This window comes from Phalangium opilio, unplaced genomic scaffold (assembly GCF_054372755.1).
Source record: "Phalangium opilio isolate 3A_F unplaced genomic scaffold, DU_Popi_V2 ptg000013l_1, whole genome shotgun sequence".
NCBI lineage: Eukaryota > Metazoa > Arthropoda > Arachnida > Opiliones > Phalangiidae > Phalangium > Phalangium opilio.
The window spans coordinates 9080689-9105724 of record NW_028324148.1 but is presented as its reverse complement, the minus strand read 5'-3'; the positions used below and the strand labels follow the sequence as shown (position 1 = coordinate 9105724).

At 36.2% G+C, this 25036-nt stretch overlaps 2 protein-coding genes across 3 annotated transcripts; one reads left to right on the top strand and one right to left on the bottom strand.

Moving 5' to 3' along the window:
• LOC149708845 (uncharacterized) lies at positions 1 to 2764 on the top strand. 2 transcript variants are annotated; one of them, XM_089863010.1, is made up of 3 exons: positions 1 to 77; positions 746 to 853; positions 2024 to 2764. In XM_089863010.1, exons 2-3 carry the CDS (start codon positions 784 to 786, stop codon positions 2332 to 2334), a joined length of 381 nt encoding a protein of 126 aa, XP_089719136.1. In that variant the 5' UTR covers positions 1 to 77; positions 746 to 783; the 3' UTR covers positions 2335 to 2764. The 2 variants fall into 2 exon arrangements, with proteins under 2 accessions (XP_089719136.1, XP_089719129.1); XM_089863003.1 differs by lacking the exon at positions 1 to 77 and having other exon boundaries at positions 643 to 853.
• Positions 2765 to 11611: 8847 nt separating this feature from the next.
• On the bottom strand, positions 11612 to 21857 carry LOC149708844 (protein argonaute-4-like). The gene is made up of 9 exons (XM_089864332.1): positions 21672 to 21857; positions 21210 to 21604; positions 20855 to 21146; positions 20502 to 20777; positions 19980 to 20174; positions 19694 to 19903; positions 14111 to 14549; positions 12506 to 12926; positions 11612 to 12442 (listed from the first exon to the last, which is right to left on the bottom strand). Exons 1-9 carry the CDS (start codon positions 21855 to 21857, stop codon positions 12232 to 12234), a joined length of 2625 nt encoding a protein of 874 aa, XP_089720458.1. The 3' UTR covers positions 11612 to 12231.
• Positions 21858 to 25036: the final 3179 nt, after the last annotated feature.

Genomic DNA, 25036 nt, shown 5'->3' with positions numbered 1-25036 from the left:
GCCAACTGTACAAGTTCCTCGACAACCCTCCAACGATAAACTCCGAAACTGTTCATTGTTATCGCTTCTCTAGGCTGGTAAGTACAACTCAGCTTAATGCTGCCTCGAGTTAAACCCCGGAATTTCACACTGTAAAAGTGTATTGTTAAAAGTGTACCCCAATCATTGTCGAACTTCTTTTTCTCGAGAAATTTTGATGACGAACATTCTATTCTAAAGAAACCAAAACGTTTATCGTCTAAAATTTCTCGCCATAAAGCATAGCGCGGGTTCAGTGAAACCCGTACAAGGTGGCTTCCTTTACGAACTTCATTTTTGGCTTGGCGAAGGTAGGAGGCATTTGTGGGCGGTATTTGTAAGTGTAAATATAAATCCCGCCCACTATGCTTCGCCAAGCTAAACCCGGAGTTAATTCAAGAGGAAAGTCACCAATAGGGGATCCACTGGACCCGTGCTTCCTATTTAGGTAGAGCTCGGCATTATCTATCAATTATCCACTTTATTTTATCTTTATCCATACCCGAAAATTATCCACAGAACTTACATGTTAAATCGTATTATAATCCACAAATTTGTTTATAAATAATCGGTTATCCACCAATTTTTGGATAATGGATAGATAATGCCGAGCTCTATATTTAGGTGGGAAAAACTCTAAATGTAGATCGAATTCCAACATTGCACTATAATATCTAAAACATTCCTGCAATTGCTTCAACTATCAGAGATTCTTGTCTTGATTTAGATTTAAGTGCACAGATTCATTAATTTACATAAAAGGAAATGCTGTTCAAGTGCGTCTTTGCCATTCTGACGTTAATCAAGCTAAGTTACTGCTACGAGAACCCGGCCGGTAAGTACATCTAACTGGAACTTGTTAAAAGTTTAAGAAAAAGTATTATTATTTTTCATTTCTTCATTCAAAAATAACATGATGAAAAAATGTTGGCTCTTGTGGTACCCTAACATAATTATATTCTAGACATCAAGGTATACAATGCCAAAGGCTTTAGCCAATCAGAACTGGTCAGAAAAGGGAGAGCTGAAACTTGCCTTTGCTAAGCCAGTGGCGTAACTACCGCCCCTGGAGACCCCGCGATATTGGTTGGGGGTGCAAGCTCCCAAAGGTTGCACTTCTACCGGCGTGCCTCGCCTCACCCTTACTAAAGTGGCCAGGGTTGAGACAGGTCAGGGAATACCTTTCGAAGTCAAGGAATTACAAACTGGGCCAAAAAGGTCTAGGAAAATTCAGTGAATTTTAAGAATTTCCACAAAATTAGGGAATAGCCAAGGAATTTGATTATAATGGCTAATAATTCAAAACAGTATATTTGGAATTTCCAGACAGATATTTTTCGAGGTGACCTTTGACCTAACATAATTTTAAGCCAACACGACCCTTCTAAATACTTTAATTTAAAGCATAGCGCGGCTCCAGTGGATCCCCTACAAGGGGAATTTCCTCCTGAACTCCGGGTTTGGCTTGGCAAAGGCTAATGGACGGTATTTATACATGCACGTATAAATCCCGCCCACAAATTCCTCTAGCTTTGCTGAGGCAAAACTCGAGTTTGTAAGGAAAGTCAACTTGTAGGGGATCCACTGGAGCCGCGCTATGCTTTAATAATTTCTATATAGTTATATTTACGTCTCTTTATGCCTAGTTTTAAAATTATTAGACACTTAATGTAGGTGGGCGAATATCGATCTGATCTGAGTTGATTTTTTAGAGATAAAATATTCTATCAAAATTTGTAAGTTTAGGCCTAAAAGTCTGGGAAAATATTAGGAAAAAGTCAGGGAAAACCAGAAAATTTCATGGAATTTGAATCTGAAAATTTAGTGGTAATCCCAGTAGGACTCAAGACATGAATCTCGCGGTGCATCGTAATTGACTTAGTTACGCCATTGTGTTAAGCTTAGCGAGCCAGTCAATAACTTTTCTCGATTTCGGGGGCATCTAGAGGCATTTGTTTAAACTGAACCACAGCTTCAATTTCGTTTATTTTCTACTTTAACGCAGAATGTACCGAAGAAAAGTGGAAACTGTGTACAAATGAGACGATGCAATGCCCGAAGAAGACGAAGTTGGAATGTGTCATGCACATAAGAGAGTGGAATCCTTATATGTCTCCAGCTGATTACGAACGAATAAAAAAGCTTCCAGTGAAGCACTCCTGTTATTGTGTTTGCCAAAACGGTCATCAGTGCGAAGGATTCCCGTGTCCCGATGAATTCTCTTACACTCATTGCACTTTTTGGCCCATGGGCCTTAATCTTCTTGGTTACTCTAACGATGATGGAAACTGTGCATGTAGAAATAGGGATTGGTAGAGATTGCTAATCTAGTCCTTTTCCCTTTACAACCGATGATTTAAATACGCTTTTTGTGCCTAAATACGCAGGGTTTTCCAAAAAGGGTGGTAGAACCGAAATTTTATCCGATAATTATCTATGACATTTTGCCACAAGGAACACCCTAAATAACTTACGGATGCCCCTTAAATTTAAGTAAGAAACAGAAAAGCAATGCTAATTTAATTAAGGGGTCATCCGTAAAACACAAAAAAAATCATAACTAGATGGCCCTTTGGGCAAAATATGTTGCAAATCATTTTTCACTCAAAAATGATTTCGGTCCTTAACCTTTTTGGAAAACCCTAGGATAGGCATTCTTAATAACATAGTTTTAACTTGAAGTGTTACCTTGCACGCTTGTAAATTGATAAATGGATAAATAAAAATAATAAATTTCTATATGCTATTAATCATGGTTTAAATGTTTCGTAAAAAGTATGGCAATCAAAGGCCGAGATGCAAAATCATCCATATTATAAAATGTTGGGTATAGGGAGAGGGCAAACCCATTCTTGCTACGTCATAGGCTTATATCTCTTACCTCGATTCCATCCCCTAACGGGGGAATTTCAGTATCGCGCCTACAAACGCTCCCCTAGGTAGAGGTATAAAATGACGTCGGATGTTCTTTCCCTCCCTGACAAACGCCCTCTCCCTATTGGTGCCTTAATGTGACGTCATTCGTGGTTGTGCGCGGGGTGGAGACAAATGTTGGAGAGATTCATAATTCATATATGAATTACCATCAAGTATCAAAAATATCAGAGTCTAATTAATCAAGCAAATGTACCCTAGTGTTTCGAAATCAAAGAAAAATCTTACTTGGGTGTTTAAAATAAACAGTCCCACGGAAAAATATGCAAACTCATTTTTTTAAACAAGTATAGGCCCTAGTTCTGACTACTTTTCTTCATGTACCACTGGTACATACCAGTACCCTACACAGCAGATAGTTATTGCTCCCGACATTAGAATTTATATTTTACCAGTCTAGTCTACTCTTATTCGCATGAACGTGAAACACAATAGGCAAAACTCAACTGAAAAAATGTCCTAACAATACCAGAAATTCATGATATAATCCTCCAAAGAGAGAATTATTACATATTTCTGCTTTTACATAATGCTTCGAAAAATATTCCCTACATTTTCATTTTATTCGATGTAAAAGAGACAAAATGAACTTCGCTAAAGCTGTATCTCATTAGTGTTGTTACTTATATGTTACATAGATCCGAAAACACTCCATACTTTTATCTACGTTACTATTTTAGCTGCATAATTTGCTAGCTGCCCGGCAGAGTAGAGAAACCGCTTTCAGAAAGAACAGGGCCGGAAATAAGCACTGGGCACTGGACATGGTCCAATAAAATTTTAAAATGTCCCTTAATATTTTCTTATTTCCGGAACTGGGAAAGAGACTTTTAGAGTAAATTGACTTTATTTTATGATTTTAGACACTGAAAACAGATTTAACCATATTCAGCAAAAATAAAAAAAAAACTTTGAAACGTAACCAATGGTTCAAACTAGCACATCGCTACATGCTGGTGTTAACAACAACAATAAATCTTTAACACGGAGTTAATGTTTAAGTATTGGTCACAGAGTTCTCAATAATCTCGTAGCGTTTTCAGCGGGAAAAATAAAATCACGTGATCGGCCACCATTTATGGAGAGAGGGATTTTTTTCGCATAGCTAACTCGATCACGTCCGTGAGCGGGTGGGCCGTGATTTCGGTAGCGGTGATTATCGTCTGCTTCATAATTGAGAGAGCTACAGGGCACAATTATAAAATGGCAGAGTCCTAGCCTTATTCTTTAATTTTTTACTATACTTTCTTCTCCGTTTAGAAATTGAGGTTTCTATTTTATTTAAATAGTATTGAAATTAAGTCAATTAAAGTTTCCATAAACAAAAATGAACCTTTACGGATGTTCAGTATCTGAATACGGAATGAATAGCAGCCGACTTGAATCAGTCCAAAAAATACTAGGGAAAAGTGTCTGGCAGCATTGCACCTCAGAAAATGGCACTAGGTTTCGCATAGCTAACTCGATCACGCATAGATGGGCACTATCATATCATTTGATAGTTTTACCACTTGATACGATAGAAAACTAAATCTGCCCCTATCAAAGTATCAATTTTGATAGTTATTTTCGAGAAAAATTTGAATTATAATGATCGATTGAGTTTGATAGCTTAGAAAGTGCACTCGAAGTTGATATGATTCATTGATTCGTTGAAATCTTCTAGAGAAAAATATCGATTCTCAACGTGATCTGGCTACTAACCCCATCTTTTAGAAATCATAAAAAATGATAGGCATTATTCCTTGAGAAATATATTGATTTTTTGAGTGATTTTATTTGGCGACATCTGTTTTATGATTTCATTTTAAAAAAATTAAGAGCTAATCTTTGATAGGCAATTTTGATAGTTATGAAAATTTCTGGAAAGATAAGTCGTTTTTTGAATGATATCGAAGTTTTTAATATATTTGAACGTTAGCAAGTGTAGGTTTATTCTATAAGAAGATTCTGTACTTGGTGGTCGTTATAACCCTCTCAAACAAATAAATAAAAATAAAATAAACGATGGTTCAACAGTTCAAACGGTGAAGACGGAGCTTCTTGTATATAGAAGCTCCGTGCTGTCACTGATGTGAACGACTACTCGAGGAGGGAGAACGATTCCACGAAATCATCCAAACGTAGAAGTAGATAAATTAAAGTGTAGATTTTCTGATTTTTATTACCCACAGTTTTAATTGCAATTTTTGCCTTTAATTATTATTAGTTAACCGTTTATAGTAGATGGTTTAGATTAAATCAAGGGCGAATAATTTGAAAAAGTTTGGATAGTAGCTTTTGAACTATAGACAGTTAAAAGTCAAACTTGAGAAATGAGATTATGGAAATTATATGAATATATGAAAATATTAGAAATTCTACAAAATCAGGAAATATCAGGAATCGATTAAACAGAGTAAAATTAGGTAGAGCCCAAATCAGTTTGATCGAAAACAATCAAATTTAAAGTCCGGAAATTAAATAATCGATTAATTTAGTCGTTCCTAAAGATTTCAATTTGATTTGATAGGCAAAAAATCTATCTAACAATGAGAGCCAATCTAACATATTGAAGGAAGATTTGATAGATCACCATCTATGATTTGTTGAGAGGGAAAAAATCTATCTAACAAATAATGCCCGTCTAAAATATAGCTAGAAGAATTGATAGTTTCGCCAAATATGATAGTTTGAGAGGAAAAATATCTATCTAACCAGCAATGTCAGTCTAAAATATAGTCAGAAGAGTTGATAGTTTCGCTATCTATGATAGTTTGAGAGGAAAAAAATCTATCTAACCAGCAATGTCAGTCTAAAATATAGTCAGAAGAGTTGATAGTTCCGCCATCTATGATAGTTTGAGAGGAAAAAAATCTATCTAAGAAGGAGTTCCACTCTAAAATATAGCCAGAAGAATTGATAGTTTCGCCATCTATGATAGTTTGATAGGAAAAAAATCTATCTAAGGAGGAGTGCCCAACTCTGCGATCACGTTCGTAAGCGGGTGGGCCGTGGTTTTGGTAGCAGTGATCATCGTCTGCTTCATAATAGAGAGAGCTACACGGCACAATTATAAAATTGCAGAGTCCTAGCCTTATTCTTTAATTTTTTACTATACTTTCTTCCACGTTTAGAAATTGAGGTTTCCAATTTATTTAAATAGTATTGAAATTAAGCCAATTAAAGTTTCCATAAACAAAAATTAAGCTTTACGGATGTTCAGTGTCTGAATACGGAATGAATAGCAGCCGACTTGAATCAGTCCAAAAAATACAAGGAAAAAGTGTCTGGCAGCATTGCACCTCAGTAAATGGCAGTTATGGCACTAGGTTTCGCCGCCGAAAATGAGCGACCGCCGTACCGGCGGAGTTACTTCAATATGGACCAAGACTATACGATGTGGCTAAAAAAAGCGTCGTGATGCGCTTGATCGAGTGGGCTATGCTAAAAAACAAAGCTACTCTGAACCTCTACTGGGAAACTGGCTATGAAGTCTAAAGTTCAAATTAGTGAGCTTAACATGGAGATGCTGATATTCCTTACAATAACCAAGCAATTCCAAAACAGTGTCACGACCCTCGCCCACAAAGATTTGCAGAATTCCGAAAAATTTTAAACGAACCTGCTTTGTTCTCTGTGTCGTCCGCGGAGTAGCAAAAGTGACACAACCAAATTAGTACTATTAGAACATTAAAGAAGATTCTTTGAAAAATATGCATTCTAAGTGTCATTTTCTCTCAGCTCTGACGAACCTGCAATAATATTTAGATACATTATAGTTAAACTTAAATATTTTACTTGGATGTCAAATATTTAAAGTCAAAAAAGCGATATATTTAAACTCACTCTTAGCGCATAAAATAAGTATTAATTCAAAAACTAGTCTACCTGTAGTGAAGCGTAAAACGGTTCGGCACAACTACGAAGTAAATGTCAATGGCACGCAGTTATAAAGCTTTGATTAACGCCGCGTTTCCGTTTCAGCCAGGTGTGATGAACTTCCCATAGAAATATTTCATTCATTTCCTATTTGTAAACACATAATTTTAAACCGTTAAGCTGAAATGGATGATCAGCCACTAGCAATCCCGATATGTAGGTCTAAAGCGCCCTATGAGCAAATCTTGTCAAGTTTGATTTACCAATTCCTATTTGCTAGTTATCGCTGCACCCACCTACGTATTCATACGCCTGAACAAAACTAGATCAATAAAAAAGTACTTTTACTTTTTCACTGATGAGTTGACTTAAGTCTACTTTAGCGAAAAGAATGATTATAGCAGCTAATATTTTTAATAAACAAATAGTTAAAATTTAAATTTTACGTGTTGTTTATAGCCATACCTGCATGAAACGTATTAATAGGGACTACACATGTTTGTGTCGTTTTGTGTTCATAATATTAACATTGGTGTAGCGACTTCGTTCAGGTTTGTTGACGTCAGTTAAGAAACAACCTCGCTGTTGCTATGCCACTGAGAATTAAATATTTACGTGACCATTTATAATTTAATTTCTTCGTCTACTTGTCAAGTAAATATCAAATAATGTTGTGTAAAAAGAAAAAAATAAATGAACATCATTAGTTTTGAATAATTACGTTAGTTCAAATCTATTGTTGTGAAACCATTTGCTTTTTTAATTATTTTTATTACATGTAGTTTAGGCTTATAATTAAATAATTTAATTATCATCATTACTGAATCATCGCTTAATAGTTGCACCATTAACTATTATTTTGATTTTTATAATTTTAAAACTCACTTCAATATGTTAGTTTTTTCTCAATTATTGCCTGAACAATGTAGTAGTTGTTATAGGAGGAAGTAGATTTTAATTTATAAATAATTTCACGACACGTTAATGAACGAATGAACTAAAACTTTTCTGAAAGCTCACTTTTGATTTACAAGACTTTTTTATATTTCATGAGCTATTTTGGTTTTTTTTAAATTAATTAATTTTTCGTCCATTTCAATTTAGGAGCGCAGAGGCTTGAATAAATTATAGTAATTCATTCCTAGAACTTAAAAGATTAACATAAATTGCAATTAGGGGCACTACAATCACATCGGGAAGAGTCTTAAGAAAGACGAGAAAATCTTGATAAGGATATCAATTGGAGATGGAGTCCCTCACTTTGTATCTCTTGAAAGCAGGGAGCACAAATCCATTTTTATTTTTGTGCTCACTGTTGAAAGTATTGCAAAAAACGCACTAGTCATTTTTAATTAATATGGTTAAAGGGTATGGGAATTTACAATTTCATATCATATTTTAGCACGAAAGTGGTATTATATTACACTTTCAAGTCTCTACTTTCAAAATTTAAAGTTTTTAATATAATTGAACCAAAGTTTATATTTTTAAAATCCATTGGAAAATCACGAAAACTCAGTTTCAATATATATATAATTTTGTCTTGTCAGCTTGTTCGGTTGGTTTATGACATCACTATGACGTTGAGGAAAAAAGCGCGGGAAACCTATACGCGCGAGCGCGAGCTATACGCGTCTCGAGCTCTGTCCATGCTTTGATAGCGGAGAGAGTGGCACCATCTCGCGTGTGTGACGTCAAAAACAAGAAAACGTTGTAGCCTTTCTTAAAAACTTTAAAAAGTGGATTTTAAATAATTTCATATGAAGCATTTTCAAATGCATATTGCCAAATAACTAGAATCGGAGAATTAAAAGCTTGATATTTATGAATTCACAGTAATTAATTCTATCTTTTGCTATATAAATCAGAGGTTTTTCAAACGAAGCTTCTCATACCCTTTAAAACGTAATAGTTTTTTGACTGAATAACAGCAATTTTAAGTATTTCACTGCTTTTTAGCTCTGAAGAAAATTCGATACACGTCACGTAGTACATGTTTTTATCAGCTTGGAAAAGTCAGGGAAAATTGAAATGAAATTCTGTGACAAACACAAGCCGTGAAACTATTTGTTGGGCAAATGAAATGAACACCGCAAGAACGAAAATAAAACGAACGCCGGAAGTGCGTAAACGAGATGAACCCAGCAAGAGCGCAATCGAGACAAACCCAGCAAAAACGCAAGCGGAACGAACCCCGCCATAGCACTAATGAAAAATTATGAAACCAATGCAAGAATTTCTCGTTGCTTATCTTTAAGCAATAGTTTATTTAAAGAAAAATACTTCACTTACAGTTACTACAACATTTTACAGTGAAGTACAAATGTTACATTGTAAACACAAATCAAATAAGACCTAGCGAGAGCCCAATCGAGACGAACCCAGCAAAAACGCAAGAGTAACGAACCCCGCCATAGCACTAACGAAAAATTATGAAACGAATGCAAGAATTTTTCGTTGCTTATCTTTAAGCAATAGTTTATTTAAAGAAAAATACTTCACTTACAGTTGCTACAACATTTTACAGTGAAGCACAAATGTTACATTGTAAACACAAATCAAATAAGACCTAGCGAGAGCCCAATCGAGACGAACCCAGCAAAAACGCAAGCGGAACGAACCCCGCCATAGCACTAATGAAAAATTATGAAACCAATGCAAGAATTTCTCGTTGCTTATCTTTAAGCAATAGTTTATTTAAAGAAAAATACTTCACTTACAGTTGCTACAACATTTTACAGTGAAGTACAAATGTTACATTGTAAACACAAATCAAATAAGACCTAGCGAGAGCCCAATCGAGACGAACCCAGCAAAAACGCAATCGGAACGAACCCCGCCATAGCACTAATGAAAAATTATGAAACGAATGCAAGAATTTTTCGTTGCTTATCTTTAAGCAATACTTTATTTAAAGAAAAATACTTCACTTACAGTTGCTACAACATTTTACAGTGAAGTACAAATGTTACATTGTAAACACAAATCAAATAAGACCTAGCGAGAGCCCAATCGAGACGAACCCAGCAAAATCGCAAAGCGGAACGAACCCCGCCATAGCACTAACGAAAAATTATGAAACGAATGCAAGAATTTTTCGTTGCTTATCTTTAAGCAATAGTTTATTTAAAGAAAAATACTTCACTTACAGTTGCTACAACATTTTACAGTGAAGTACAAATGTTACATTGTAAACACAAATCAAATAAGACCTAGCGAGAGCCCAATCGAGACGAACCCAGCAAAAACGCAAGCGGAACGAACCCCGCCATAGTACTAACGAAAAATTATGAAACGAATGCAAGAATTTTTCGTTGCTTATCTTTAAGCAATAGTTTATTTAAAGAAAAATACTTCACTTACAGTTGCTACAACATTATACAGTGAAGTAGAAATGTTACATTGTAAACACAAATCAAATAAGACCTAGCGAGAGCGCAATCGAGACGAACCCAGCAAAAAAGCAAGCGGAACGAACCCCGCCATAGCACTAATGAAAAATTATGAAACGAATGCAAGAATTTTTCGTTGCTTATCTTTAAGCAATACTTTATTTAAAGAAAAATACTTCACTTACAGTTGCTACAACATTATACAGTGAAGTACAAATGTTACATTGTAAACACAAATCAAATAAGACCTAGCGAGAGCCCAATCGAGACGAACCCAGCAAAAACGCAAGCGGAACGAACCCCGCCATAGCACTAATGAAAAATTATGAAACCAATGCAAGAATTTTTCGTTGCTTATCTTTAAGCAATAGTTTATTTAAAGAAAAATACTTCACTTACAGTTGCTACAACATTTTACAGTGAAGTACAAATGTTACATTGTAAACACAAATCAAATAAGACCTAGCGAGAGCGCAATCGAGACGAACCCAGCAAAAAAGCAAGCGGAACGAACCCCGCCATAGCACTAATGAAAAATTATGAAACGAATGCAAGAATTTTTCGTTGCTTATCTTTAAGCAATACTTTATTTAAAGAAAAATACTTCACTTACAGTTGCTACAACATTTTACAGTGAAGTACAAATGTTACATTGTAAACACAAATCAAATAAGACCTAGCGAGAGCCCAATCGAGACGAACCCAGCAAAATCGCAAAGCGGAACGAACCCCGCCATAGCACTAACGAAAAATTATGAAACGAATGCAAGAATTTTTCGTTGCTTATCTTTAAGCAATAGTTTATTTAAAGAAAAATACTTCACTTACAGTTGCTACAACATTTTACAGTGAAGTACAAATGTTACATTGTAAACACAAATCAAATAAGACCTAGCGAGAGCCCAATCGAGACGAACCCAGCAAAAACGCAAGCGGAACGAACCCCGCCATAGTACTAACGAAAAATTATGAAACGAATGCAAGAATTTTTCGTTGCTTATCTTTAAGCAATAGTTTATTTAAAGAAAAATACTTCACTTACAGTTGCTACAACATTATACAGTGAAGTAGAAATGTTACATTGTAAACACAAATCAAATAAGACCTAGCGAGAGCGCAATCGAGACGAACCCAGCAAAAAAGCAAGCGGAACGAACCCCGCCATAGCACTAATGAAAAATTATGAAACGAATGCAAGAATTTTTCGTTGCTTATCTTTAAGCAATACTTTATTTAAAGAAAAATACTTCACTTACAGTTGCTACAACATTATACAGTGAAGTACAAATGTTACATTGTAAACACAAATCAAATAAGACCTAGCGAGAGCCCAATCGAGACGAACCCAGCAAAAACGCAAGCGGAACGAACCCCGCCATAGCACTAATGAAAAATTATGAAACCAATGCAAGAATTTTTCGTTGCTTATCTTTAAGCAATAGTTTATTTAAAGAAAAATACTTCACTTACAGTTGCTACAACATTTTACAGTGAAGTACAAATGTTACATTGTAAACACAAATCAAATAAGACCTAGCGAGAGCGCAATCGAGACGAACCCAGCAAAAAAGCAAGCGGAACGAACCCCGCCATAGCACTAATGAAAAATTATGAAACGAATGCAAGAATTTTTCGTTGCTTATCTTTAAGCAATACTTTATTTAAAGAAAAATACTTCACTTACAGTTGCTACAACATTTTACAGTGAAGTACAAATGTTACATTGTAAACACAAATCAAATAAGACACTTAAAAAGATACATGGTATGGTACTCTCAAAACCAATAAGACACTTAAAAAAATACATGGTATGACTGGGGAAAAAAATCACCGGCATGTTTTATACCTCAACAAGTTATTGTTTGATCTTGAATTACAAAGAATATTAAAATACATCTAGTTTGGTAACGAATACGAAACTACGTTTTGCACGTTATTTTTTTTCAAAGAGTTTAACAAGATATAAAAATAAGAGTAAGAGTCAAAAATTTTATGTAAAAAGAGATCCTGATTCGTTTAGAAGACTTTAAACGAAGTACATCTTAGGATGTATGTTAGCCTTGACGCTAATGGCTTCGGAGACGTTAGGAGGAAGTGGAAAATCATCGCCTCCGGCATAAGTATCTTCACTGCTTGCAGAACTGGAGTCATAAACGGCTTGCAAGTAATATTTAGCCCTGAACGCGGCTAAATGGGCGTACTGAACTGGCGCCGGAATAGAAATCGCACGAGTGCATCTGAAATATAAGAAACATTAAGCTATAGTTAGGCCTACGAAGCAACGGTGATTGTAAGGTTACCGAACGAAGGTGTGACACAAATAGTAACTTAATTTGTGAATATCATCGGCGGAAAATTTATTATCGTCCCAAATAACAGTATAATGGGCTGGTCGACTAGTTCCTTGAATTCCGGCGTGACTGCACAAGAAGAAATCAAAATCGACGGGGGATGATACTTGAGTATCAACCATGGTTCCCGGAGGAATGTTCCTGTGTTTTCCGACACCATCACGACTATCTTGAGGCATGAAACGAGTGTGATGTCGTTTCCCAACCACGACAAATGTTATTCCCGGTTCGTAATCGGCTTGCAAGGCGCGACACGCTTCTCGAATTTGTCTGACTTCGGTTTGCTGCACTTCAGCAAATTGTGTTTCACTGACGCCATCGCGGTAGAAGACAATCTTCTCCGGTTTCACATGGGTGTTTCGATAAAAGGCTAAAAGAATTCCCCGAGTATTTAGACATGGATGGTGGAGGAAGGATGAGAAAAATAGGCGTGCTCACTGTGGGACCTCCTCCATATCTAGTGCAGGGCCCCCAGCCGAATTTTGAAAATATTTATAGGAATTATAGGACTTTTTTCATGAAAATATAGGATTTTATAGGACGTTTTACCGGAATTATATAGGACACTAAAATATTAATTTTCATTTCTTTTAAGAACCAGTACTGCAAACAAAGGCCGAGTAATTAAACAAAATGTTCAAAAACATACCCTCCATAGGATAGCATTACACTAAACTTTGGAGGCTCAGAACTCTGGTTCTACTAGAGATACGGGGATCTCCTTTGTGTATGTTATAGTCCTATTTGCCCCCCATACAACCATACAAAAAAATTAGGGCTACGACAAACAGGGGCCGAGTATTTAAGCAAAATGTTCATAAACATACTCTCCTCCATAGGAAAAGCATTACACGCAATTTTGGAGATTAATAACTCTGTTTCTACTAGATATACGGGGATGCCCTTTGAGTATGTTATAGTCCTATTTGCCCCCCATCCAACCATACTAAAAACTTAGGGCTGTGACAAACAGGGGCTTCCAGAATAATAGAAATATATAGGACACTAAAATAAATGGTGGTGCACACTGAACGTTCTGTTATCAGAACCATAATATAACGAGCTATTTTTAACTAGTTAAGCTACAATACGAGGGAAACCATCCCCATTTCATGATATTTTTTAGACCCAAATCCTGGTTTAACCGATGGTTTGCTTAGAATTCGCCCAAATTTCAAAATTATAGGATTTTTGGCGATTTTAACCAAAATTATAGGATTTTTGGCGATTTTAACCAAAATTATAGGATTTTTGGCGATTTTAACCAAAATTATAGGATTTTTGGCGATTTTAACCAAAATTATAGGATTTTTGGCGATTTTAACCAAAATTATAGGATTTTTGGCGATTTTAACCAAAATTATAGGATTTTATAGGACAGTTTTAAAAATACAGGATTTTATAGGAATTATAGGACCTCTGGGGGCCCTGCTAGTGTCCTACCGGACCTGAATTGTTCAACAGCTAGCGCGCATATTTCTCTAAGATTTCGCATTCTCCCACATCATCCTCGATTTAGTTAGTACTTATTAAGATTAATTAGACTAATCTTACCTTTCAATAGTTGAACGACCATGCTTTTGAGGTCTTGAATCACTTCGACTCTAGATTGAAGTTCGTCCCTGTTCTTTTGAAGTGTGACAACAGAAGAGTATTTGCTGGGGATAGAATCAACGCTGCCAACAACGGCGGCGATTGAAGGTTTAATTCTATCTCCAGGGGCGGGATGACTGACATCAGCTCCGATGATAATGACGGGTTGCTGGAAAATAATCGGTTTCTCGGCGGGAAGAAAGGAATTATTAGTTCCTCCCATTTTTGCGTTAATCTTTTGTAGCAAGTTAACGATCAATTGAGGATTGCATTTTTTGACGATACTTTCGTCTTTAACGCATTGAGTCATTAGACCAAGTTTAGTTTCAGCAACATGTTTTATTTCGCCATAGTTGCTGTAACGTCCCAATACGACCACAACCAAGTTGATGTTGGGCATCTTAAGAGTGAAAACCAAAAACAAACCGCGATTCAGATTTTGATAAAAAGGAAGGAAGGGGTTGCGCGGCGTTTAACTTTACCATGAATTTATTTATTAACATGAATATATAATAATAATAATAATTAAAGCTTTATTGGATATCCCTGTTCAGTCGAAACTGGTTTACAAAGGGGTCCGTTAGTTAAATTAATTGTTAAACATTAAAAATATGCTGTTTTACATCTCTCTTAAACTCATTAATGTTAGCTATATTTTTTATATCACATGGTAAGTTATTCCAAGATTGGATTCCTCTGTTTTTTAAACTTTTCAAGTTGGTTGTCGTTAATTTTGATGGCAGAACAAAGGTTTTAAGATTTATACGGGTATTATAGTTATGATCGACTAAATGAAACATATCAAGGATATACTTTGGCATTTGATTATTATAGATTTTATACATTAGTACTAATAGCTGATATTCATATTCTTGAGATAGGGTCATCCAATTTAGGTTTTTAAGAGCCTCTGTGGCAGATGATCTCTTATTTCGGAGTAATATTAATTTGGCACATTTATTATGTATAATTTGAAGTCTATGTAAGTATTTTTTGGGGCCAATATTGTAAAATAAATTACTGTAATTAAAGATGGGTTGGATCATAGATTTATGTAGCGTAATTTTACTTTGAATGTTCAAACATTTATAAAGTGGATGGACGAGCCAGAGTCTCTTATTTACCTTATTTAGTACATATTCAATGTGATCAATAAAATCTAACTTTTCATCTATGATGGTTCCGATATATTTATATGATTTTACCCGTGATATATCTAGGGACCCAAGTTTGATTATGTCTTGCGTTGTACCTCTTAATTTTTTAGGTTCAATAATCATAAAAACAGTTTTAGATTCATTAAAAATAAGGCCTCGTGAGGCTAACATTTTCTTTAGAGTTATTACGTCCGATTCTAATTCAGTGATCAATTTAGAAGCGTCATCTGATACAGAGAGAAGGGCATCGTCATCCGCGTATTCAAAAGACTTTGAAAATTTTAAGCATTTATGATTATGTCTCGTATATATGTTAAATAATAGTGGCCCCAAGATACTACCTTGAGGAACACCTGTAGATACAGTCATTGATTGAGATTTTGTATTACCAATTATTACGGATTGTGTTCTTTGACTAAGATAAGACGTGAACCATTTAAGGGTGCCCGTATCTGCCCCGCATGATCTAAGTTCATTAAGCAATATTTCATGATTTACGCAATCAAAGGCCTTAGACAAGTCAACAAAGACAATTCCAACATACCACTCTTTTTCTATACTTTGTATTATAGTCTCAAAAAGGTTCATGACACACGTGGTCGTCGAGTGACCCGGTACGAAGCCAGCCTGCATTTCATATAATAAATTATTATCGATAACATGTGCCAGCAATTGGTCGTATACGATCTTTTCAAGGATCTTTGAAAGAATTGGCAGGACTGAAACGCCCCTATAGTTATTAGGTTCCGTTGGGTCACCTTTTTTATATAAAGGGACTACTTTGGCATCTTTCCATTGATTTGGAAAGGTGTGACTGTTTATGGATAAGTTAATTAGCTTAGTTAAGAATGGCGTAATTACTATAGCTAGACCCCTTATCAGGTCACTCGACAATCCGTCTGACCCTGTTGCTTTCGAAGACTTTAAATTCTTTAAATAAGTAAAAATCATGCTTTCTGATACTTCTACTAATTTTAAATTACATACATCATTCAATTCGATTGTTAACTGTGGATTAATTATACATGGATTTTTCGTGAAATGCCTGTTTAGGTTATTTGCTATCTCAAATTGAGTTGTATATTCTATTCCATTATTACGTACCATGACAATAGATTTAGATTTGGCTTTCATGAAGGGCTTTACCAATTTCCATAAGTTAGCCCCACCCTTTAATTTTTTATGAAAATAATCTTTTTTACTTTTTTGAACCAAGTTACTCGTCAAATTACGTAATTTTTTATATTTATCAATAAATAATGGTTGTTTAAAAGATTTCTTTTTGGCCATATCCCTAAGGTGCATAACATGTTTTATCACATTGGAGAGCCAAGGTGGGCTATTTATAAATTTGCGTTTTGATAGTAGTGGGGCATACTTGTCAAGTGTGCTTTTTATAGTATTTTGTAAAGAAGAGACACCATCATCTATGTTTTCTAATCCTAAGTGATCGAGGTTACTGATTAAGTCCTTTACAAACTCGTCACTATCAAAGTTTCTGTAATCCCGTATAAAACTAATCTCTTTTTCTTTACGCGGAGCTTTTTTCTTCCTTATACACATAATTAGGTCATGATCAGATGCACCGGTTTGTATAACTTCTTGGTATAGGATTCTATCTGGACGGGTTGTAAAAATTAGATCTAGTAACGATTGCGTTGTTAAGGTTGTACGTGTGGGACTTTCAATTAATTGTTTAAAGTTAAGGAGAGTTTTCTTCAGCGCTCGTACTCTTGGTAGTACTGGTTTATGGAGGAAATTACAGTTAAAATCACCCAAAATCATTATTTCGATATCCTGATAGATATTATGAAACTGCAAGAGTTGGGCATCTAGCTCTTCAAATGTTTCTTCATAGTTAAAACAAGGGGGGCAGTAACATGTTCCAATTAAAAGAGGTTTAGTGTTTGTTTCTTTTAACAAACACCATAATAGTTCTAAATCTTTGTCTGTATGTTGCGTAATATTGTCGACAATGGAAAGGTTGAGATGATCCCTATGATAGAGACAGACACCTCCGCCACGCTTATTTCTCCTATCTAGTCTGATTACGTCATATCCGTCGATCTTAATTAGACTGTCTGGAATATCTGTTTTAAGCCAAGTTTCACTTATAGAAAGAATATCAATGTCATGGGTAGTTAGCAAGAAAATAATATCCTCAATATGAGGTACTACACTCCTGATATTAATATGAGCGATTTTCAAGCCACCACGAGTTGATTTAGTTTCACTGTTGGATGTACTGTCATTGTTTTTAACCGAGGCGTTTGAAGACAAGTTCTCAAGTCAGACCATAACTGGGTCATCGTTGAACTTATTGGTTTCTCGATACCGATGAATTCTGAATGGATTTGGCCAATTTTCCAAATTTAAAATAATAGTATCGTACTTTTGCCCGCCTTCTATTAAGTATGACCTCTTCCATTGTGATACAGTAGCCAATTCTGATACTGTAACATCTGTGACATCAAGATCTTGAAGATGTAATTTTACCTCTTCTGCGGATGAATTTGCTGGGCAGTTTGATAACACGTACTTCGATGTTGGTGAATTTGATAGACTGATTCCATCAGAGTCTTCATTTATTCCCCATACTCTTGTGTTGTTAGGAACGGTAGATAGTTTATGACAGGAAATACCAGACGGCCATAATTCTGGTTTTAGAATATCGTTGCATCCTGACGATGATTGAAATATAAAACAGTTATATTTTGATGTAGGGTCTTCAGATTTTCTAGAGAGTTTTATGTTTATAACGTTAATGTTTCTTTTAGTGATAAAGGTTCTCATTGTCTCGACGGTTGCTGATCGAGAACAGTTACCGACGAAGTAATCATTTTGAGACAATACCCCTTTAAAACGTGAATTTTCAGTTTTGCTTTCAGGCATTCTACCTACAGGCCGTGTGGGTACTTTACGTTTTAAGAAACCTTTATGGATTTGTGGCTGACTAGATTGTGCCACACCAACATCCTTGTTGGTGTTGGGTCTTTGATTTATGAATAAATCAGTATATAGTTTTTTTGGAAAAGTCTGAGTCTGAAAAGTGTTGCTAATGTTTGGTCTTACTGATATATTGTCATTGCGAACAAGTGGACAAGCTCCCGTCAGGTGGATCTCCTTATTTGCCTCCCCACGCAACGTAGTTTCCAATGTTTGCATTTGTGTTTTGGTAGATTCACGAAAAGTTTTGAATTCTTCGTCCAGTATGTTAAGTTGGTTACTAATTGATTCAGTATCGAATTCATCTTTATGTTCTTTAAGGTCGTCGATACTTGTTTGCTGTATTTCAAGTTTTGAAGACAAAGTTGATATTTGTTCCGCGTAAATGTCTAGATTTTCATCAATAGATGCTTTGGCTTGAGAAAACTCATCAGCAAATTGTTTTAGCTTAACTAGGGTTGACACACACCCCGCACACATCCAAAATGCTCCAGCTACCTCGTCTTTAATGTTCAAACAAGTCAAATGAAACCATACATTACACATACCGCAATGTATCATAGCCCCGTGTCTCTGATTTCCTCCGTTAAATTTGCAATCCGCACAACAATGTTTAGGCATAGTTAAAATTAATTATTTAAAGTTAAATAATAACTAGTCAAAATTAAGATAAAATAAATGAATAAAACTTAAGATAAAGCTAAGATCCAAAGCCTGGACCGCGTTTACTTTAGGGTTAAAACCAAGGGTTAGCGTTCCTAACGAGAGCTCACAGAAACACGTCCGCTCACGACGACGGCGCTAGAATTATTATATATGTGTATCATTAGCCTTTCTATCATGTTATTCAGGGATGGGAGGGATCTTTTTATTACATACGCGTTTAACGACATCGCGGTAGCCAATCAAAATCGAGACACCTGGAAGTTCGAACAGCAGACGACCAGTTTAACAAAATTGTATGAGGGATACAATTTTCGGTTAGGTTCACCAAACTGCGTCAACTGAATATTAAAAATGATCGCCAATACGTGAATAAATATCTCAACACGATGTCCGAAAGTGATAGTGATCTTTTAAAGGAAATTATATTAAGTGCCTGCAATGTTTTTCCTAATCTGAAACTGAAAACTGTTGGTAAAGTGCTAAGCCTTGGCCATTATGAAAATTAATGTAACGGTTGAAAATAAACTACTAACATTTTAAATCGTGAGAATTGATGATGCTGGTTTTTCCCTGCTGTTGGAGTTAAATTAATGCGGTAGTTGATGAATTTACAAGCATAATTAGTCTTCCGCGTGACATGAGCTTTAGCTTTAAAAACAAACCGACAGAAATCCTCTGACGTCACTCAAACTAAGCCCCTCCCATCCCTGAATATGTAGTTTAACTAGTCAATGCAGATATATATTCATGTTAATAAATAAATTCATGACTTTACTTTATTCATGATTTCAAGAAGAATCTTCTCAATGGGGACACCGCGACTCGCTTCTTGACCTTTGTTCAAAATGGCGGAAACTCTTTCCATAACTACGCCAGTTTGTTCTCCAAATCGGCACAGCATCCCGGCAAACCTTTGAACCAAATCCATGCGGCAAAAACGATCGCCAGCCAACGATAAGATTACCCATTTTCTGACTCTGCAGCCCTATAGAGAAATAAAAAAAAATGTCCTCTGTTAGCAACGGACATCGACAGTCGCCAATAGAGAAAAAACATATTACAGCGTAGAACTGGTTATATTTCAACTCCCATACGCCGTCCCTGGGCATAATTTCAGAATTATGATTGTACACAATCCGTGGTGCTTCAAGGACGCGTCCTTCCAAACGCAAAGGCTCCGTGGCCACTTTAATCCCAAATTCATTCATGTATTCGTGTCCGTAGTGGTGCATTTCTTTGACGCATTGTTGGATGTGCTGTTAAAGAGAGCGAGTGGTCAACTCGGGATCAAGGATGATTGTGGAGGATGCGTAATCTGAGGGAAAAAGGCCCGCTAACTGTGGAACAACTAAAGTCTGGTGTGACGCTAGAAAAGGGGAAGGTATACTCGGAAAAATGGCGGCCGATCCTAGTCAGACGAATCATTAAGACCGCGCGCCATTTTCCCGTGCATTCATCCCCAATTTTCTAGTGTCCCACTGGACCTGAGCCATTCCACAGCTAGCTGGTTGACTTCTCTCAGATTACTCATCCTCCCTCAATCATCCTTGTCGCCGAGATGGTCCTTTTTAGGATTGTCATACACGAAAACGATCCACGGGAGGAGTAGCGGTGAATCGAATCATCTCGGCAGTCTGCGTGGGTTGCAACTTCCTCTTGTAATGTTGTCCCGGTATTAGTTCGCAAACTTCAATCGGAAGGAAGACTTTCTTAGTTTCAGATCCAACTTGCAAACAAGGGAATTTTGGGTATCTCAGGGGTTTGTAATTCTCTTTGAAGTATTGCTCCACCGTGATCATTCTCTTAACCCCGTCCTTTTCTAGTAGAAATTGGATCTTTGAAGCCCGCTCTTCAGTTACCTGATGTTAAAAGTTGCTTTTTGTAAGTACTAACCCTAGCTTTTTTTAGGGGGAGGGGGGATCTAACTCTTCGTTACCTTAAAGATGCGATACTTTCGTTTGTACGTTGGCATGTGATTAGTCTGAATTTGAAGGTTTTTCAACTCCTTGTTCAACATTTTGATTTGATTCGGGTTCAAGTGCACAAGGTCGCCTCGACCAATGTTAAGAATGGCGCAAATAAAGTCGATTATTGGTCCATTTGGGAAGAAAACCGTACTGGATTTATCGATGTTCAGCATGAGCTTCCATTGACCTGGTCGCAAACTTTGGTAATAACCAAACCATATTTCATGACCACTAGACAAAACCTTTTTATCCTGAGGGTGTCTGAAAAAAGTTTGAAACATTAAGAGTTTGTTCTTCGCGACTGTCGAAAGTACGCGAAACAACCTAGGAATATTGAACAGCGAACTGCGCAAAGGAAACATTTGCATCGCCGGTCCGCTTCTCAGAATAACATCCAGGGCTTGAATGGCTTCGCGAGGGAAGACAGATGCCTTCCCATTGAAAAAGGCCTTCAACGGTTCCATGTTGATCTCGCACCATGAACTTCCGTCTTTTGCAACCGGTTGAATGCTGACTTTGAAACGGCTATCGCGATCGCGTCCTTCTTCTCGAAAAGTAACGATAAAAGTTTTTAGCGTATCAAATGGCAATGGTTCTTTAGTATAAAGATTCTTGTTGCCATCGTAGGCCAATAAGTACGGAGAAAACTGCTTGTAAGAGTTTCTCAACCGGTCGATGACAGTACGAGAAATACCAGCGCTTATTCGTTTCCCCGAAACCTGAAAATATAGCTATGATGATTGAACTTTTCCCTCAAATTTCAAACTCGAATCATTCGTTTTATACCTGTTGGGGAGTGGCTCTTCTCAGATATTCATTTGGATTGGCTTTTTCACCATCTTTCAACGTTTTCAAGGCTTCAATTTCAACGTCATAGTGATAAACACTTCCTCCGGCAATATCCACTTCAAAGTGATTGGTAACCAACTTGATGGATCGACCCCGAGTTCCATAGCCAGGACGCGGAGGCATTTTGCATGTGATCGGAGCGTTGGCCGTTTTGAACTTTGCCAGTTCCTTGGTGACACTTTGAACCTTTGGTTCCTGAACTTTCTTCGGTTGCACTGCCCGAGGTTCTTCTTGAGGCTTCGGAAGTTGAAAGGCAGCTAGGGCTGGTATAGCAACTGCTCCAGCTTGGGTGGGAGCAACTTGTGCTTGTTGATAAACCTGTTGCGGTGCAGGTGCAAATTGCGCGTGGATTTGAGCCCGAGGTTCGGGTTGAAATAGTGCGGGCAAAGCTGGCGTCCTTGGGACCGCTTGAGGAACATTACGACCAGGTTGAGTCGTAGTTTCTGGTCGACGTCCTAATGTAACTTAAACTGATTAATGAACGGAATTCAATTTAACATCAATAAATGTTGAACACATCTTTACGCTTTTCGAGTAGAATATTGTAAATTATTATAGGTGAAGAAAGTGATCAACATGAAAGTTTTGATATTAAGCCTTGGGGGAACAATAGGGTATTTTCTTTGTCGACAGAGTACACGTGACTTTGGTCACCGCCGACTCTATGACGCTTAGGCTGCACGCGCTATAGAAGTCCTCACATGCAATGGACCTCAAACAGTGCTGTGCGAGTACTCGATAAGACTCGAGTACTCGAGTACTTGAGTCTTATCGAGTACTCGAGTCTTATCGAGTACTCGAGTCTTATCGAGTACCCTTCAATATGCCTCTCCCTAAAATTTCAAGAGATTCGAATCAGTGAAACCGAAGAAAACACATTTAAACAGTTTGAAGACTAAGCCCTTTAATTATGGCTAATTTTCGTTTTAATGTTTTTACGAAAAAACTATAAAAGAGAAATTTAAAACTTATCACAAATGTAGCAAACCTTATTCTGCACATCTCTTTAAAATTTCAAGAGATTTGAACCAGTATTGTCAAAATTAGGGCCAGAAAACTGTGTCCCTCCCATAGACGGCCATGTTAAAAGATGACTCGTCTTATTTTTCGCGCGAAAAAGTAGAAAATTACTGATACGCGTTTTTACATAGGGAAAAAAATGATTTGGAGGGAATTCTATAGCGCATGCAGCCTAAGCTTGGTGGAGGGAGCTGTGCTTTGATCAAACACTTCCCCACGTTGACCAAAAAACACTAATTCTAAAATAAGTAGAAAGATAATTGGTAGGATTGCACTTTACGTGACCCACCCAACTAACAATGGTTTCTAGTTAATTAGACTGTGAGGAGTCCGAAAAAAATAGTTAAAAAATTATTTGGCCGCCGCAAGTTGGTCAAAAAAATTTTTGAAAATTTTAAAATCCACTCACTTACCCTCATTGAAGGCGCTATCCGCTTAACGCATTCTGCACTCAATCTTGCAAAATAAGCCGGGGGGACTGTGAAAAATTGACGTACTCGCGCCGGAAACATTGACGTACTCGCGCCGGAGATATAGCTATGGAATTTTTTAAGCTTACTGAAACTGTTCATTTCTGATAAAAGGACGGAAATATAATGCGAGAAAAACTGCTATGTTTTGGGAAAATCGTTGAATTTTTGGGGAATTCGATAATTGATAACGGCAAATTTTGGTAAATGCCGTCAAATTATTCTTGAATTTGATAAATCTGAAGGACAATATTTTGGAAAAGGTGTCAAATTATTCGGGAATTTGATAAATCTGAAGGACGATATCATGAAAAGGGTGTCAAGTTATTCGGGAATTTGATAAATGTGAAGGACAATATCATGGAAAAAGGTGCCCAATTAATCTGAATTTGATAAATCTGAAGGACGATATTTTGGAAAAGGTGTCATATTATTCGGGAATTTGACAAATGTGAAGGTCGATATTTTGGAAAAGGTGTCATATTATTCGGGAATTTGATAAATGTGAAGGACAATATTTTGGAAAAGGTGTCAAATTATTCCTGAATTTGATAAATGTGAAGGACGATATTTTGGAAAAGGTGTCATATTATTCGGGAATTTGACAAATGTGAAGGACGATATTTTGGAAAAGGTGTCATATTATTCGGGAATTTGATAAATATGAAGGGCGAAATTTTGGAAAAGGTGTCATATTATTCGGGAACTTGACAAATGTGAAGGACGATATTTAGGAAAAGGTGTCATATTATTCGGGAATTTGACAAATGGGAAGGACGATATTTTGGAAAAGGTGTCATATTATTCGGGAATTTGATAAATGTGAAGGACAATATTTTGGAAAAGGTGTCAAATTATTTGGGAATTTGATAAATATCAAGGACGAAATTTTGGAAAAGGTGTCATATTATTCGGGAATTTGACAAATGTGAAGGACGATATTTTGGAAAAGGTGTCATATTATTCGGGAATTTGATAAATGTGAAGGACAATATTTTGGAAAAGGTTTCAAATTATTTCTGAATTTGATAAATGTGAAGGACGATATTTTGGAAAAGGTATCATATTATTCGGGAATTTGACAAATGTGAAGGACGATATTTTGGAAAAGGTGTCATATTATTCGGGAATTTGATAAATGTGAAGGACGATATTTTGAAAAAGGTGTCAAATTATTTGGGAATTTGATAAATATCAAGGACGAAATTTTGGAAAAGGTGTCATATTATTCGGGAATTTGACAAATGTGAAGGACGATATTTTGGAATATGTGTCATTATTCGGGAATTTGATGAATGTGAAGGACGATATTTTGGAAAAGCCGTCAAATTATCCCTGGATTTGATAAATGTGAAGGACAAAATTTTGGAAAAGGCGTCAAATTATTCCTGAGCTCGGTAAATGTGAAGGACGATATTTTGGAAAAGGCATCAAGTTATTTCTGAATTTGGTAAATGTAAAGGACGATATTTTTGAAAAGGTGTTTACATTTATCAAATTGCCGAAAAATAGGCACTCTTTCCAAAATATAGTTGCAATGACTTCCAAAATATTGATGTTGACGTTTGTTAATTGACCAATAGTTTGGCGCCTTTTCCAAAATATAGTTGAAATAAATTGACGCCTTTTCCAAAATATAGTTGAAATAAATTGACGCCTTTTCCAAAATATAATTGAAATAAATTGACGCCTTTTCCAAAATATAATTGAAATAAATTGACGCCTTTTCCAAAATATAATTGAAATAAATTGACGCCTTTTCCAAAATATAGTTGAAATAAATTGATGCCTTTTCCAAAATATAGTTGAAAT

Excerpts from the sequence above, each read along its gene's own strand:
- LOC149708845 (XM_089863010.1), top strand. The coding sequence starts at position 784 with ATGCTGTTCAAGTGCGTCTTTGCCATTCTGACGTTAATCAAGCTAAGT. Across the intron at positions 854-2,023 it reads CTGCTACGAGAACCCGGCCG|AATGTACCGAAGAAAAGTGG; the intron begins GTAAGTACATCT and ends ACTTTAACGCAG.
- LOC149708844 (XM_089864332.1), bottom strand. The coding sequence starts at position 21,857 with ATGCCTCCGCGTCCTGGCTATGGAACTCGGGGTCGATCCATCAAGTTG. Across the intron at positions 20,175-20,501 it reads CTCCCGTGGATCGTTTTCGT|CACATCCAACAATGCGTCAA; the intron begins GTATGACAATCC and ends TCTCTTTAACAG. Across the intron at positions 19,904-19,979 it reads AATATAACCAGTTCTACGCT|GGCTGCAGAGTCAGAAAATG; the intron begins GTAATATGTTTT and ends ATTTCTCTATAG.